Source organism: Balaenoptera acutorostrata, chromosome 15 (assembly GCF_949987535.1).
Source record: "Balaenoptera acutorostrata chromosome 15, mBalAcu1.1, whole genome shotgun sequence".
Lineage (NCBI taxonomy): Eukaryota > Metazoa > Chordata > Mammalia > Artiodactyla > Balaenopteridae > Balaenoptera > Balaenoptera acutorostrata.
The window spans coordinates 65,597,091-65,612,423 of NC_080078.1; the positions used below are offsets into that span (position 1 = coordinate 65,597,091).

The 15,333-nt window shown below is 40.7% G+C and overlaps 1 protein-coding gene across 6 annotated transcripts in view; it reads right to left on the reverse strand.

Annotated features, from left to right (window-relative positions):
* GSS (glutathione synthetase) overlaps positions 1–14,686 on the reverse strand; it is a 51,132-nt gene extending 36,446 nt beyond the window's left edge. For 3 of the 6 annotated variants that reach the window (XR_009005331.1, XM_057528622.1, XM_007193243.3), the window contains exons 1-3: positions 14,552–14,645; positions 12,742–12,845; positions 11,717–11,851 (exon numbers count right to left, since the gene is read on the reverse strand). Coding sequence is in view for 4 of the 6 variants with exons in the window: in XM_057528622.1 (XP_057384605.1) it covers positions 11,717–11,845 (129 nt within the window). In the remaining 2 variants the exon portion in view is untranslated. Of the gene's footprint in view, positions 1–11,716; positions 11,852–12,741; positions 12,846–14,342; positions 14,433–14,551 lie in introns of those variants that run through there. The other 3 variants (XM_007193244.3, XM_007193242.3, XM_057528623.1) reach the window with 3 other exon arrangements.
* Between the last annotated feature and the right edge of the window lie 647 nt (positions 14,687–15,333).

Genomic DNA, 15,333 nt, shown 5'->3' on the forward strand with positions numbered 1-15,333 from the left:
GGTCTTTTGTATCCTTAGGTAGGTTTATTCTTAGGCATTGTATTCTTTTTGTTGCAATGGTAAATGGGAGTGTTTCCTTAATTTCTCTTTCAGATTTTTCATCATTAGTGTATAGGAATGCAAGAGATTTCTGTGCATTAATTTTGTATCCTGCTACTCTACCAAATTTATTGATTAGCTCTAGTAGTTTTCTGGTAGTCTTTAGGATTCTCTACGTATAGTATCATGTCATCTGCAAACAGTGACATCTTTACATCTTCTTTTCTGATTTGGATTTCTTTTATTTCTTTTTCTTCTCTGATTGCTGTGGCTAGGACTTCCAAAACCGTGTTGCATAATAGTGTTGAGAGTGGGCATCCTTCTGTTGTGCCTGATCTTAGAGGAAATGCTTTCAGTTTTTCACCATTGAGAATGATGTTTGCTGTGGGTTTGTCGTATATGGCCTTCATTATATTGAGGTAGGTTCCCTCTATGCCCACTTTCTGGAGAGTTTTTTACAATAAATGGTGTTGAATTTTGCCAAAAGCTTTTTCTGTATCTGCTGAGATGATCATATGGTTTTTATTCTTCAATTTGTTAATATCGTGTATCACATTGATTGATGTGCATATACTGAAGAATCCTTGCATCCCTGGGATAAATCTCACTTGATCATGGTGTATGATCCTTTTAATGTGTTTTTGGATTCTGTTTGCTAGTATTTTGTTGAGGATTTTTGCATCTATATTCATCAGAGATATTGGTCTGTAATTTTCTTTTTTTGTAGTATCTTTGTCCGGTTTTGGTATCAGGGTGATGGTGACATCATAGAATGAGTTTCGGAGTGTTCCTCCCTCTGCTATATTTTGGAAGAGTTTGAGAAGGATAGGTGTTAGATCTTCTCTAAATGTTTGATAGAATTCGCCTGTGAAGCCATCTGGTGCTGGGCTTTTGTTTGTTGGAAGATTTTTTTTTTTAATTTTTATTTATTTATTTATTTATGGCTGTGTTGGGTCTTCGTTTCTGTGCGAGGGCTTTCTGTAGTTGCAGCAAGTGGGGGCCACTCTTCATCGCAGTGCGCAGGCCTCTCCCTATCGCGGCCTCTGTTTTTGCGGAGCACAGGCTCCAGACGCGCAGGCTCAGTAATTGTGGCTCACGGGCCTAGTTGCTCTGCAGCATGTGGGATCTTCCTGGACCAGGGCTCGAACCCGTGTCCCCTGCATTGGCAGGCAGACTCCCAACCACTGCGCCACAAGTGAAGCCCTGTTGGAAGATTTTTAATCACTGTCTCAATTTCAGTGCTTGTGATTGGTCTGTTTATATTTTCTATTTCTTCCTGGTTCAGTCTCAAAAGGTTGTGCTTTTCTAAGAATTTGTCCATTTCTTCGTGGTTGTCCATTTTATTGACATATAGTCGCTTGTAGTAATCTCTCATGATCCTTTGTATTTCTGCAGTGTCAGTTGTTACTTCTCCTTTTTCATTTCTAATTCTATTGATTTGAGTCTTCTCCCTTTTTTTCTTGATGAGTCTGGCTAATAGCTTATCAATTTTGTTTATCTTCTCAAAGAACCAGCTTTTAGTTTTATTGACCTTTGCTACTGTTTTCTTTGTTTCTATTTCATTTATTTCTGCTCTGATCTTTATGATTTCTTTCCTTCTGCTAACTTTGGGGTTTTTTTGTTCTTCTTTCTCTAATTGCTTTAGGTGTAAGGTTAGGTTGTTTATTTGAGCTGTTTCTTGTTCCTTGAGGTAGGATTGTATTGCTATAAACTTCCCTCTTAGAACTGCTTTTGCTGCATTCCATAGGTTTTGGGTCATCATGTTTCCATTGTCTTTCATTTCTAGGTATTTTTTGATTTCCTCTTTGATTTCTTCAGTGATCTCATGGTTATTTAGTAGTGTCTTGTTTAGCCTCCATGTGTTTGTATTTTTTACAGATTTTTTCCTGTAATTGATATCTAGTCTCATAGCGTTGTGGTTGGAAAAGTTACTTGATATGATTTCAATTTTCTTAAATTTACCAAGGCTTGATTTGTGACCCAAGATATGATCTATCCTGGAGGATTTCCCATGAGCACTTGAGAAGAAAGTGTATTCTGTTGTTTTTGGATGTAATGTCCTATAAATATCAATTAAGTCCATCTTGTTTAATGTATCACTTAAAGCTTGTGTTTCCTTATTTATTTTCATTTTGGATGATCTGTCCATTGGTGAAAGTGGGGTGTTAAAGTCCCCTACTATGATTGTGGTACTGTTGATTTCCCCTTTTATGGCTGTTAGCATTTGCCTTATGTATTGAGGTGCTCCTATTTTGGGTGCATAAATATTTACAATTGTTATAACTTCTTCTTGGATTGATCCCTTGATCATTATGTAGTGTCCTTCTTTGTCTCTTGTAATCATCTTTATTTTAAAGTCTATTTTGTCTGATATGAGAATTGCTACTGCAGGTTTCTTTTGATTTCCATTTGCATGGAATATCTTTTTCCATCCCCTCACTTTCAGTCTGTATGTGTCCCTAGGTCTGAAGTGGGTCTCTTGTAGACAGCATATATATGGGTCTTGTTTTTGTATCCATTCAGCCAGTCTGTGTCTTTTGGTTGGAGCAATTTAATCGATTTACATTTAAGGTAATTATTGATATGTGTGTTCCTATTACCATTTTCTTAATTGTTTTGGGTTTGTTATTGTAGGTCTTTTCCTTCTCTTGTGTTTCCCACTTAGAGAAGTTCCTTTAGCATTTATTGTAGAGCTGGTTTGGTGGTGCTGAATTCTCTTAGCTTTTGCTTGTCTGTAAAGTTGTAATTTCTCCACTGAATCTGAATGAGATCCCTGCTGGATAGAGTAATCTTGGTTGTAGGTTTTTCCCTTTCATCACTTTAATATGTCCTGCCACTCCCCTCTGGCTTGCAGAGTTTCTGCTGAAAGATCAGCTGTTAACCTTATGGGGATTCCCTTGTATGTTATTTGTTGTTTTTCCCTTGCTGCTTTTAATATTTTTTCTTTGTATTTAATTTTTGATAGTTTCATTAATGTGTCTTGGCATGTTTCTCCTTGGATTTATCCTGTATGGGACTCTCTGGGCTTCCCGGGCTTGATTGACTATTTCCTTTCCCATATTAGGGAAATTTTCAACTATAATCTGTTCAAATATTTTCTCAGTCCCTTTTTTTTTTCTCTTCTTCTTCTGGGACCCCTATAATTTGAATGTTGGTGTGTTTAATGTTGTCCCAGAGGTCTCTGAGACTGTCCTCAATTCTTTTTATTCTTTTTTCTTTATTCTGCTCTGTGGTAGTTATTTCCACTATTTTTTTAAAAAATAAGTTTATTTATTTATTTATTTTTGGTTGTGTTAGGTCTTCATTGCTTTGCACGGGCTCTCTCCATTGCGGCGAGCGGGGGCTACTCTCTGTTGTGGTGCACGGGCTCAGTAGTAGTGGTGCACAGGCCCAGTTGCTCCACAGCATGTGGGATCCTCTGGGACCAGGGCTCGAACCCACGTCCCCCACATTGGCAGGCGGATTCCCAACCACTGCACCACCAGGGAAGTCCCTTTCCACTATTTTATCTTCCAGGTCATTTATACATTCTTCTGCCTCAGTTATTCTGGTATTGATTCCTTCTAGAGAATTTTTAATTTCATTTATTGTGTTGTTCATCATTGTTTGTTTGCTCTTAGTTCTTCTAGGTCCTTGTTAAACGTTTCTTGTATTTTCTCCATTCTATTTCCAAGATTTTGGATCATCTTTACTATCATTACTCTGAATTCTTTTTCAGGTAGACTGCCTATTTCCTCTTCATTTGTTTGTTCTGGTGGGTTTTTACCTTGCTCCTTCATCTGCTGTGTGTTTCTCTGTCTTCTCATTTTGCTTAACTTACTGTGTTTGGGGTCTCCTTTTCGCAGGCTGCAGGTTCGTAGTTCCTGTTGTTTTTGGTGTCTGCCCCCAGTGGCTAAGGTTTGTTCAGTGGGTTGTGTAGGCTTCCTGGTGGAGGGGACTGGTGCCTGTGTTCTGGTGGATGAGGCTGGATCTTGTCTTTCTGGTGGGCAGGACCGCGGCCAGTGGTATGTTTTGGGGTGTCTGTGACCTTACTATGATTTTAGGCAGCCTCTCTGCTAATGGGTGGGGTTGTGTTCCTGTCTTGCTAGTTGTTTGGCATAGGGTGTCCAGCACTGTAGCTTGCTGGTCATTGAGTGGAGCTGGGTCTTAGCATTGAGATGGAGATCTCTGGGAGTGCTTTCGCTGTTTGATATTACGTGGAGCCAGGAGGTCTCTGGTGGACCAATGTCCTGAACTCGGCTCTCCCACCTCAGAGGCACAGGCCTGACACCTGGCCGGAGCACCAAGACCCTGTCAGCCACATGGCTCAGAAGAAAAGGGAGAAAAAAGAAAGAAAGAGAAAAATAAAATAAAATAAAATGAAATGAAATAAAGTTATTAAAATAAAAAAATTTAAAAAATATTAAAAATTAAAAAATTTTTAAAAAAAGAAAAAAAAAAGGAAGAAGAGAGCAACCAAACCAAAAAACAAATCCACCAATGATAACAAGCGCTAAAAACTATACTAAGAAAAAAAATGAGAAACAAAAACAGACAGACAGAGCCCTAGGACAAATGGTAAAAGCAAAGCTATACAGACAAAATCACACAAAGAAGAATACACATACACACTCACAAAAAGAGAAAAAGGAAAAAATATATATATATCTTTGGGGAAGTCTGAGGTCTTCTGCCAGTGTTCAGTAGGTGTTCTGTGGGAGTTGTTCCACATGTAGATGTATTTCTGATGTACTTGTGGGGAGGGAGGTGATCTCCATGTCTTACTCCTCCGCCATCTTGAAGGTCTCTCTCATTCTTTTTAATGGCTGTATAGTATTCCATTCTTTGTATATACCATAATTTATTGAATCTAGCCTTCTATTATGAACATCAAGGTGGTTTCCTTTGTTTCCTCCATTACACCTCGATGTTTCAGTGAACATCCTAGAATATACATTCTAGGTATTTTGTGTGTGAGAAGGTTCATAAATTGTAAATTTCTAAAAGTAGAAATGTCAGGTAATTAATGTAAATCCAATTAAAATTTTCTAAATAATTCCCAAATTGCCATCCTCAGCATCAATTTAAGACAAAATTAAGGAAGGGTGTTTGTGAGAGTAAGGTTTTTTTTAGCTTGAAGCCTTTAGGAGTTAGAGTGGGAAATATTGCACATATGTAAGGGGTGACTTAATACGCTGAGTGCATGTGTGAAAACTGCAGGGGTATTTCCTTGGTTTTAAAGCTCAGAACTCTGACTCCTCCAACAAATCCCATTTGGCATGAAAAACTCCCAAAGAGTTTTTCTGTTAAGACTTCCTTCTGCCTCTGTCCACGTGACTCATTATGCCCGCTTGGATTTGGGATCAATAGTATAGCACTGTTCTCTGCTGTCCATAGGCTAAAGGCTGAAACACATTCTTTTCACTTGCAATAGACACACAGAGTCATATTCTTCTATTATAAGAAAAACTATAGCACATGCATGACAATAAACACTCAGCTTCACAGCCAGGAAAACAATACAACAGAGAGTGATAGAAGTAAGAACTCCTACCTTATCTAAAGGGGGCAGTCATAACTCCACTCTAGCCAATTGCTGCCATGCAGGAAAGTGAGCCAGGATTGCTAACTGACCTGATTTTTCAAGATAAGCTGGGTATCTAGAGTTTTTTTTTTTTAATTTCATGATTTTAAAAAATGTTGTATAAACAAAATAAGAAATGAAAGAGGAGAAATAACAACTGATACCACAGAGATATAAAAAATCATAAGAGAATACTATGAACAGTCATATGCCAACAAATTGGGCAACCTAGAAGAAACAGACAAATTTCTTGAAATATACAGCCTGCCAAGACTGAATCAAGAAGAAACAACTCGAACAGAGCAATCACTAGAAGTGAAATTGAATTTGTAATAAAAATACTCCCAGCAAACAGAAGTCCAGGACTGGATGGCTTCACAGGGAAATTCCACCAAACATATAAAGAAGAACAAATATCTATCCTTCTCAAACTATTCCAAAAAACTGAAGAGATGGGAGCACTCCCAAATTCATTCTACGAGGCCACCATTACACTGATACCAAAACCAGACAAAGACACTACAAATAAAGAAAATTACAGGCCAATATCTTTGATGAATATAGATGCAAAAATTCTCAACAAAATATTATCAAACTGGATCCAACAATACATAAAAAGGATCATACACCGTGATCAAGCTGGATTTATTCCAGGGTCACAAGGATGGTTCTACATTAACAAATCAATCAATGTGATACACTACATTAACAAAAGGAAGGATAAAAATCACATGACCATCTCAATAGACACAGAAAACGCATTTCACAAAATTTAACATCCATTCATGATAAAAACTCATCAAAGTGGGTATACAGGGAACATACCTCAACATAATAAAGGCCATTTACGACAGACCCACAGCCAACGTAATACTCAACAATGAAAAGCTGAAACCCTTCTTGCTAAATTCAGGAACAAGTATGCCCACTCTCACAGTTTCTATTTGACCTAGTATTGGAAGTCCTACCCACAGCCATCAGACAAGAAAAAGAAATAAAAGGTATCCAAATTGGAAGTGAAGAGGTAAAACTATCACTATTTGCAGACGACATGATACGCTATATGGAGAACCCTAAAGTCTCCACCCCAAAACTATTAGAACTAATAAATGAATTCAGCAAGATAGCAGGATACAAGATTAATATACAGAAATCTGTTGCATTTCTACATACTAATAATGAAATATCAGAAAGAGAAAGTAAAAAACAATCCTGTTCAAAATCTCAAAAAAATAAAATCCCTAGCAATAAATTTAACCAAAAAGGTAAAAGACTTATACTCTAAAAACTATAAAAACATTGATGAAGGGAACTGAAGATGATTCAAAGAAATGGAAAGATAGCCCATCCTCTTAGATTGGAAGAATTAATATTGTTAAAACGGCCATACTACCCAAAGCAACCTACAGATTTAATGCAATCCCTATCAAAACACCCATGACATTTTTCACAGAACTAGAACAAATAATCCTAAAATTTATATGGAACCATAAAAGACCCTGAATTGCAAAGCAATCCTGAGAAAAAAGAACAAAGCTGGAGGTATAACCCTCTCAGACTTCAGACTATACTACAAAGCTAGAGTAATCAAAACAGCATAGAATTGGCACAAAAACAGACACATAGATCAATGGAACAGAATACAGAGCCCAGAAATAAACCCATGCACCTATGGTCAATTAATCTACCACAAAGGAAGCAGGAATATGCAATGAAGAAAAGACGGTCTCTTCAATAAGTGGTGCTGGGAAAACTGGACAGCCAAATGTAAAACAATGAGATTAGAACATTCCCTCATACCATATTCAAAAATAAACTCAAAATGGTTTAAAAACCTACATGTAAGACCTGAAACCATAAAATTCCTAGAAGAGAACGCAGGTGGCACACTCTTTGACATAACACAAAACGAAAAGACAACCTACGGAATGGTAGAAGATATTTGCAAATGATGTGACTGACACGGGGTTAATATCCAAAATATACAAACAACTCATATAACTCAATATCAAAAAAACAAACAACCCAATCAAAAAATGGGCAGAAAACCAGAATAGACATTTCTTCAAAGAAGGCATACAGATGGCTAACAGGCACATGAAAAGATGCTCAAGATTGCTAATTAGAGAAGTGCAAATCAAAACTACAATGAGATATCACTTCACACCTTTCAGAATGGCTATCATCAAAAAGACTATAAATAACAAATGTTGGAGAGGATGTGAAGAAAAGGGAACCCTCGTACACTGTTGGTGGGAATGTAAATTGTTTCAGCCAGTATAGAAAACAGTACGGAGGTTACTCAAAAAACTGAAAACAGAACTACCATATGATCCAGCAATTCCATTCCTGGCTATATATCCGAAGAAAATGAAAACACTAATTCAGAAACATACACCTTAATGTTCACAGCAGTACTATTTATAATAGCCAAGATATGGAATTAACCTAAGTATCCATCAACAGATGAACGGATAAAGAAGACATGGTATATATATTCAATGGAATACTACTCAGCAATAAAAAAGGATGAAATTCTGCCATTTGCAACAAAGTGAAGGGTATTATGCTTAGTGAAATAAGTCAGTATGATATCAGCATACTGTATCATATCACTTATTTATAGAATCTAAAAAATAATACAAATGAATGTATATGCAAAGCAGATTCACAGATATAGAAAACAAAGGGGTTTCTATATGTGGTTACCAAAGGGGGGAGGGACAAATTAGGGGTATGGGATTAACAGAAACAAACTACTATATATAAAATAGATAAGCAACAGGAATATACTGTATAGCACAGGTAATTATATCCATTCCCTTGTAATAACCTATAATGGAGTACAATCTGCAAAAATACTGAATCACTATGCTGTACACCTGAAACGAACATAATATTGTAAATCAACTGTACTTCAATTTAAAAAAATGTTGGCTCTGACTTTTTAAAGACAATCTGGTGAAAAAACTGTTAACAGTGCTTGCCTCTGGGGAGGGAAAACCATTACTGGAGGAAGGACTTATTCTACACTGAATATCCTTTTGAATTTTGTACCCTGGTCATGTATTTTAAAAAATAAATTAACTCTCTAAACACTGCAGGAGCCAACTATTTAATCTGCACGTGGCTGGTCTGTAGGCCTGATCTACAGGATAAAGTTCACACTCTTCTTCTGCCCAGTACCCAAAGCCTCTTGGCTGTCTGACTTTGGCCTGACTCTTTCCCACTATATCCACTTATGTCCCCTGCATTCAGCTGCATTCTCTTGAACATGTTTTGCCTTTTCCTTCTTTGGGGCCTCTGCTATGCTGTTCCTTTCTGCAATTTGTCTTTTAAGATATAGTTCAAATACTACTAATGAATTGATCCTTCTTCCAGGTGTCCTATACAGTATCCTGGGAGAGGCAGTAAAAAATGTAATTTCAGAGCATGGACTCAGGACGTAAACTCCTTGGATTTGAATTCTGGCTCTGCCAATTATACCACCATTTAAATGACCTCTGGAAAGTTACTTAACTTCTCTGGGCCTTGGTTTCCTCATCTCTGCTGTGGTGAGGATTAAATGAGTTAGAGATTCCAAAATGTTTAGAATAGTGCCTGGCAGGTAGTAAATACTCAATAAATGATAGCTAATATTGTGTAGCAGGTGGCCTATATTTCCTCATAGGACTGACATTATTATTTTTTTAAAGACTTTTTTTGATGTGGACCATTTTTAAAGTCTTTATTGAATTTGTTACAATACTGCTTCTGTTTTATGTTTTGGTTTTTTGGCCACGAGGCATGTGGTATCTTAGCTCCCCGACCAGGGATCGAACCCATACCCCCTACATTGGAGGGTGAAGTCTTAACCAGTGGACCACCACGGAAGTCTCCAGAACTGACATTATTTAATTTTGTCTTGTGGTACATTCTCCAACTAGACCATGAGCTCCAGAGGTCAGAGCCTCTGGCTGACTCACCTGTGTCTTCAGTGCCTAGAATGGCCGGGCATAGAACAGGCACCTGGTAAAGATTTGGAATGAAATCCCCCACACATACATACACATACACACACTTCCTGTCTTTTTTCTCTGGACTGGAAATCTCACTGAGGACTGTGCCTTTTCTAGGCTCCACTGACTTCCAGAAGGACAAGGTGTTGGACCTGCACACAATACCTATTGATTAACAGAAGAAATAAAATCTCGGAGTGGAAGGTGCTTCATTATGGGTTCACACAAGAAGTTCACAAAATCTGAAGTTCACAAACCATGCAATTATATTCCCAAAGCCAGAGGCAGACTTTTTATAGCATCAGCCTACCTTAGGTGACAGCCATTCTCATTCACTTGGGCCTCAGTAAACAGTTATTGAGTTTGAACTCTCTATCAGGCCCTTAACTAGGTTCTGGGCACACAGAGACAAAAGAGTATGTGGCTTGTTAAAAAAAGTATGTGGCTTGGGATTTCCCTGGTGGTGCAGTGGTTAAGAATCCACCTGCCAATGCAGGGGACACGGGTTCGACCCCTGGCCCGGGAGGATCCCACATGCCGTGGAGCAACTAAGCCCGTGCGCTACAACTACTGAGCCTGTGAGCCACAACTACTGAGCCCGTGTACCACAACTACTGAAGCCCACGAGCCTAGAGCCCATGCTCCGCAACAAGAGAAGCCACCACAATGAAAACCCGCGCACCACAACGAAGAGTAGCCCCCGCTCACTGCAACTAGAGAAAGCCTGCGTGCAGCAACGAAGAACCAACGCAGCCATAAATAAATAAATAAATAAATAAATAAATAAATAAATAAATTTGTTAAAAAAAAGTATGTGGCTTAGTTACTAATGTGGATAATCATATGGTATATATTAAGGCTAGAAGAGCTTGTCTAATATGCTTCTTTGTGTAAAAAATGGGGAAAAGGAATATATACTTATTTTCTTGTTATGAGTAAACTAGCTAAAAGAATAAAGAAGAATACTAAAACACAGGTTGCCTTCAGGGTGGGAGAACTGAGTGGCTAGGGAATGTGGAAGGGAGGGTTAAACTGTAAACTCTTATACCCTTTGAATTTTGAAGCCTGAAAATGTCTTACTTAGTCACAAAATTAAAAGTTTTTCTTTTTTAAAGGATGAGATTTTTTAAAGATGTGGTTTAGACTAAGCAGTTCTACTTTTATGTATCAACCTTAGAGAAACACTCATACAGGGGCCCAAACAGGCATGTATGTGGACGTTCCCTGTAGGGCTATTTGTAGTCATAAAACATTAGAAATCACCAGAATAGCCATCAGTAGAGGAAAGCTAAACTGTGATCCATTCACACTTGGAATCCTAAAGCTGACCTTTATGGAAGGAGTTGGAAAGAGTTCTAAGACAGATTGTTAAATGAAAAGAAAACAAAAATGTATCACAGCATAATATATATCATCCAGTTTGGCTTTTAAAAACTATATACAGTTGACCCTTGAACAACTGCACAAGTTGTGGGTTTGAACTGCACAAGTCCACTTATACGCAGATTTTTTTCAGTAGTAAATACTACAGTACTATGCAATCTGAGGTTGGTTGAATCCATGGATGCTGAACCTCTGATACAGAGGAACCGCATACATGGAGGGCCGACTATAAGTCATATGCAGATTTTCAACGGCGCAGAAGGCTGGCACCCCTAACCACAGCACTGTTCAAGGGTCAACTGTATTTCTTTATATACATATATATGTATGTAAATGCACAGAGAAAGACCTGGAAGGATATACCACAAACCAATTACAGGGAAGGCAGTGTGACTAGGGGACCTTAAAAAATAAGTTTACTGGGCAAGGTGCTTCATATGAATTACCTTCTAATTCTCTTACCAACTCCATGATGTAGGCCCCATTATTATTCCTTTTTATATTTGAAGAAACTGTAGCTGAGAGAGGCTATGTAACTGCCTAAGTCACACTTCAAGCCTCAGACTTAAATTTGATTACTCTAGCATGGTGCTTTTTAACTTTACATACTTCTAGAGATCAATTTTAGCTATTGAAAAAAAAGATAATCCAAAGGAGCTGCCTCCAGCCTGGCAGGGGCCTAGTAGGATCCAAGCAGTGTGGTCAGTGCTGTGAAGAGGGGTCAGGGGCTTACATCTGAGGAGCTGGGCTCTTGTGAGGTCCTCAGCAACACTCCCTCTGCCAGGGCCCGGTCTACAGCCTGCCTTGTTAGCTCCTCCAGCTGCTGTTCATCCTGCAAGAGGCTCCCCCAGCCGGTGGCCATCCTGACCTGCAACAGAAGGAGAGAGAAGGGCTGACAGATGGCTTGGGGCCCAGCAACTGGCAGTGTGGTACAGGGGAGTGAACACTGGCTGGCAGTTCTTAACAATTTCCATGAGCACAAAATGGAAAGCTTGACAAAGCATTTCCATTGACACTCTTTCTTTTGAGTCCTAATCCAATGACAGCCTTATTCTCACAGTAAGGAAGCGGAGGCTCAGAGAGATGAAATGACTTGCCCAAGGTAATGACTAGTAAAACCTGGACTTGAACTCGGGTCTCTGGACTCCCAGCCCGATGCTTTCCATTGGAGAAAGAGGCACTAATACATATGTGATCGTGGCAAGTTCTTTCTCCTCCCAGAGCTGCAGGTTCTCTACCTGTGAAACAAGGGGTCTGGGGTAGACCATGGTTTCCAAACCAGCTGAATATTCTGGAGAGCTTGGAAAAGAATACAGATTCCTGGGCCCTACTAGAGATTCTGATTCAAGAGGTCTGAGGGGAGGGAAGGGCTGAAGCTCTGTATGTTTAATAAATTTTCCTGGGATGGGAACTGCTGTAATATATTATTAATTTCCCTTCTAGCTCCAACAACCCATGTTGGCAGGTTTCAAATAAATTATGTGGGAGTGGGGGAAAGGAGCCCTTTGTGGAATACTATTAAATGCAAATAAGGTGAACTCCTCCCTCATACTAACCAGAGGCAAACTCACTAGCAGGAAATGATTACATTCCTTGTATGGACATCTATCATCATAGAACCAAAAGACAGAAAATATTCTTGAGAAGTCATATTAGCAGGATAGAAATAATTGAAACCCAAGTGCCCAGTGTAATAGGAGGAGTCCAACTGGCTGCCAGAGACACACAGGGTGAACCAACTCACACTTTGACACTCACTGATTTTGCAGCAGGCTCCAGGGGTGTAAGAAAATCTGGATAAAAATCTGGAAACACCAGTCATTAGAACATGGCTGCCCAGCTCAGTGGTCCCAGGAAGAGAGCTGGAGAATGACAAGTAACCTCCGTCACATTCAGCTCCATCCCCCACTCCCCATGACAGAACTGGTGCTAGACCAATAATGATAGTCTGTCGGCCTCAGCACAATGTTTTGAAAGAATGAGCATGTGATTTCAAGAGGGTCCTGACAACAACCCTGTCAGGTGAGACATAGATAAGGGCAGTCATAGTAGAGAACAAAGCTCTGAGGTCAGTCAGACCTGGGTTTGAATCCATAATAATTACTTCCTTTATAAATAAGGTCACCATGTGGATTAAATGAAAAAAAAAACCTGTGTGTAGTTCCTTAGCAGTGTTTGAAGCTCTATACATGGGAGCTTCTTTTTTGGCTGTACCCACTTTTACAGGTAGAAGACTTGTCAGAGGTCACCCAGCAGCCTGGTGGCAGAGCCAAGACTAGAACCTGTGACTCTGACATTAGAGCAATGAAACTCTCCACTGGCCCCCATCTCTTCACAACTCTGGGATTCTATCATCTCCGCCTGCTGTTGGGTTTTTGTTTAGCTGGCATAAACACTGATTGGCATCTAATGCCAGGACCCTGACTGAGGACGCAAAGAAAGAAAAGACAAAAATAATTACTATGACAAGTGCTAGTTGGGCCCTTTGTATTTCTCATTCTACAGTCTCAATCCTTCTTGTGGCTTTATTTCTGTTTTGCTGATGACACTCGAAACTATAACTTCACTGCAGTGCTTTTCCTGACCTTCAACGGAGAATATCCAACTGCTTACTGAGAGTCTCCATAGAACCAGAATAGAATGTGTTGTTGTCGCCCCATAAATCTGCTCCTACTCTTGATGAACCCGACCCAGGCACCCAAGCCTTGTACATACATCTTTCCTATACCCCATTCTCCCCCAATCCTATGGATTCTCAGTATACATTACTCTGAATTCCTTAATTTCTCTCCACCTTCACCGTTAGGAGGCCTGGTTCCGACTACCACCATCTCTTCCCTAGGCACGAAACAGATTCGGAGTGATGTATCTTCAGGACACACCAGCTAGTCTCCCGCTTCCAGGCCTTGGCATTTGCTGTCGTCTCTCTTTGGGACAATCCCCACCACTCCGACCACCGCTCACGACTTAGTTTCAGAAGCCGTCCCTGTTTCCCGCCCAGGGCTTCTTTCTACGGCCCATTAATTTCCCCTGTATCATTGGGAATAGTGTGTCTTGATCACTTCTCTAGCTCCAGCGCCTACTACTGTATTCAATGAATGTTAAATGAAAGAATGATGAATGAATGACATACTGGAGCCAGATCACCAAAAGCCTTAACACGCCCACAAGAAAACCCCGGTCGGACTTAAAGCCAAGGGCGAGGCCAATGCCTGCGTGAGGCCCGGGGCAACAACACGGTCTCCTGCCCAGGCCTGCCCCGCCTCACGGCCCGCTCGCTCCCACCCGGGGCAAAGTTTGGTTCTAATCGCTTCCACTTTTGTTGTTTAAAAAAAAACAAACTCCGGCTCTAGTCTCACCGGCACCGAGTGCCCGACACCAGAAAAATCTGGAGTCAGGAGATCTAGGAAATCTGCAATCAAGAAGCACCAGCCCCACCCCCTCACTGGACACCAGCTTCCAGGTCCCTGCCATGGGTATGAGCTGCGACATCTCCTGGCCTCCAGGGCTCCAATCGCTGACAGACCCCTCCCTCATGGCCTTTCTCCCGAAGAAGCATGACCCTTACCGGCCGCCGTTGCAGTGCCCCAACCTACTCGTTCGTCGTCCTGCCGCTCTCCGTACTCAGGCCCCCTCGCGCCTTTACCGGAGCTTCAGGGGGCGGGGCCTCGATGCGATCCAAAGCGCTTGCGCGCCCCCATCCCCTCCACGCCCCGGGCAGGGCTTAAAGAGCAGGGGAGCTGGACGGTGGCTGGGAAGGGACGGTCCGTGTGAGGGCAGCTTTGGGACAGCACCTTGGGAAGGAAGGGAGGAGTCGTGTTGGGTCAGCCGGGAGCTACGGGTTTGCAAAGCTAAAGCTCGTAGGGCGTCAGAACTGCTGACTTCCGACGCAAGATGGGGAAGCTGATACTCAGAATGGGACAGTCACTACCTTGGGGACACACAGTTGGTGGTAGTGGGTGTGGTAATAGATGCCCAGAGACAGAGACAGAGCCCAGCGCAGGGTCCCATAGCACGTTAAAGGCTGAGCCAGTGTTGGAACCCAGCTGCGTCCCAGAAAAGAACACCCGATTTCTCCAACCCTGGGACAGCTGCAGGAAAAGCCTTAATGGCAAAAGGAAAGTAATTTCATTTTTCCAGCAGTTTTAAAGTTAGGAACGTTTGAGGGTGATCCAGTGTTTCACAAAATGTCCAATATCACTTGCATCAGGATCTGGTGCAGTTTTTTTTTTTTTTTAATGCAGATTTTTTTATCCCTACCTCCATCTCACCCATTGGCAGCTCCCCAGTTCTTTAACTGTTCCTTCTTTCTGGATTGTGATAGGATTCTTCTCAGTCTGAAGCACCTGA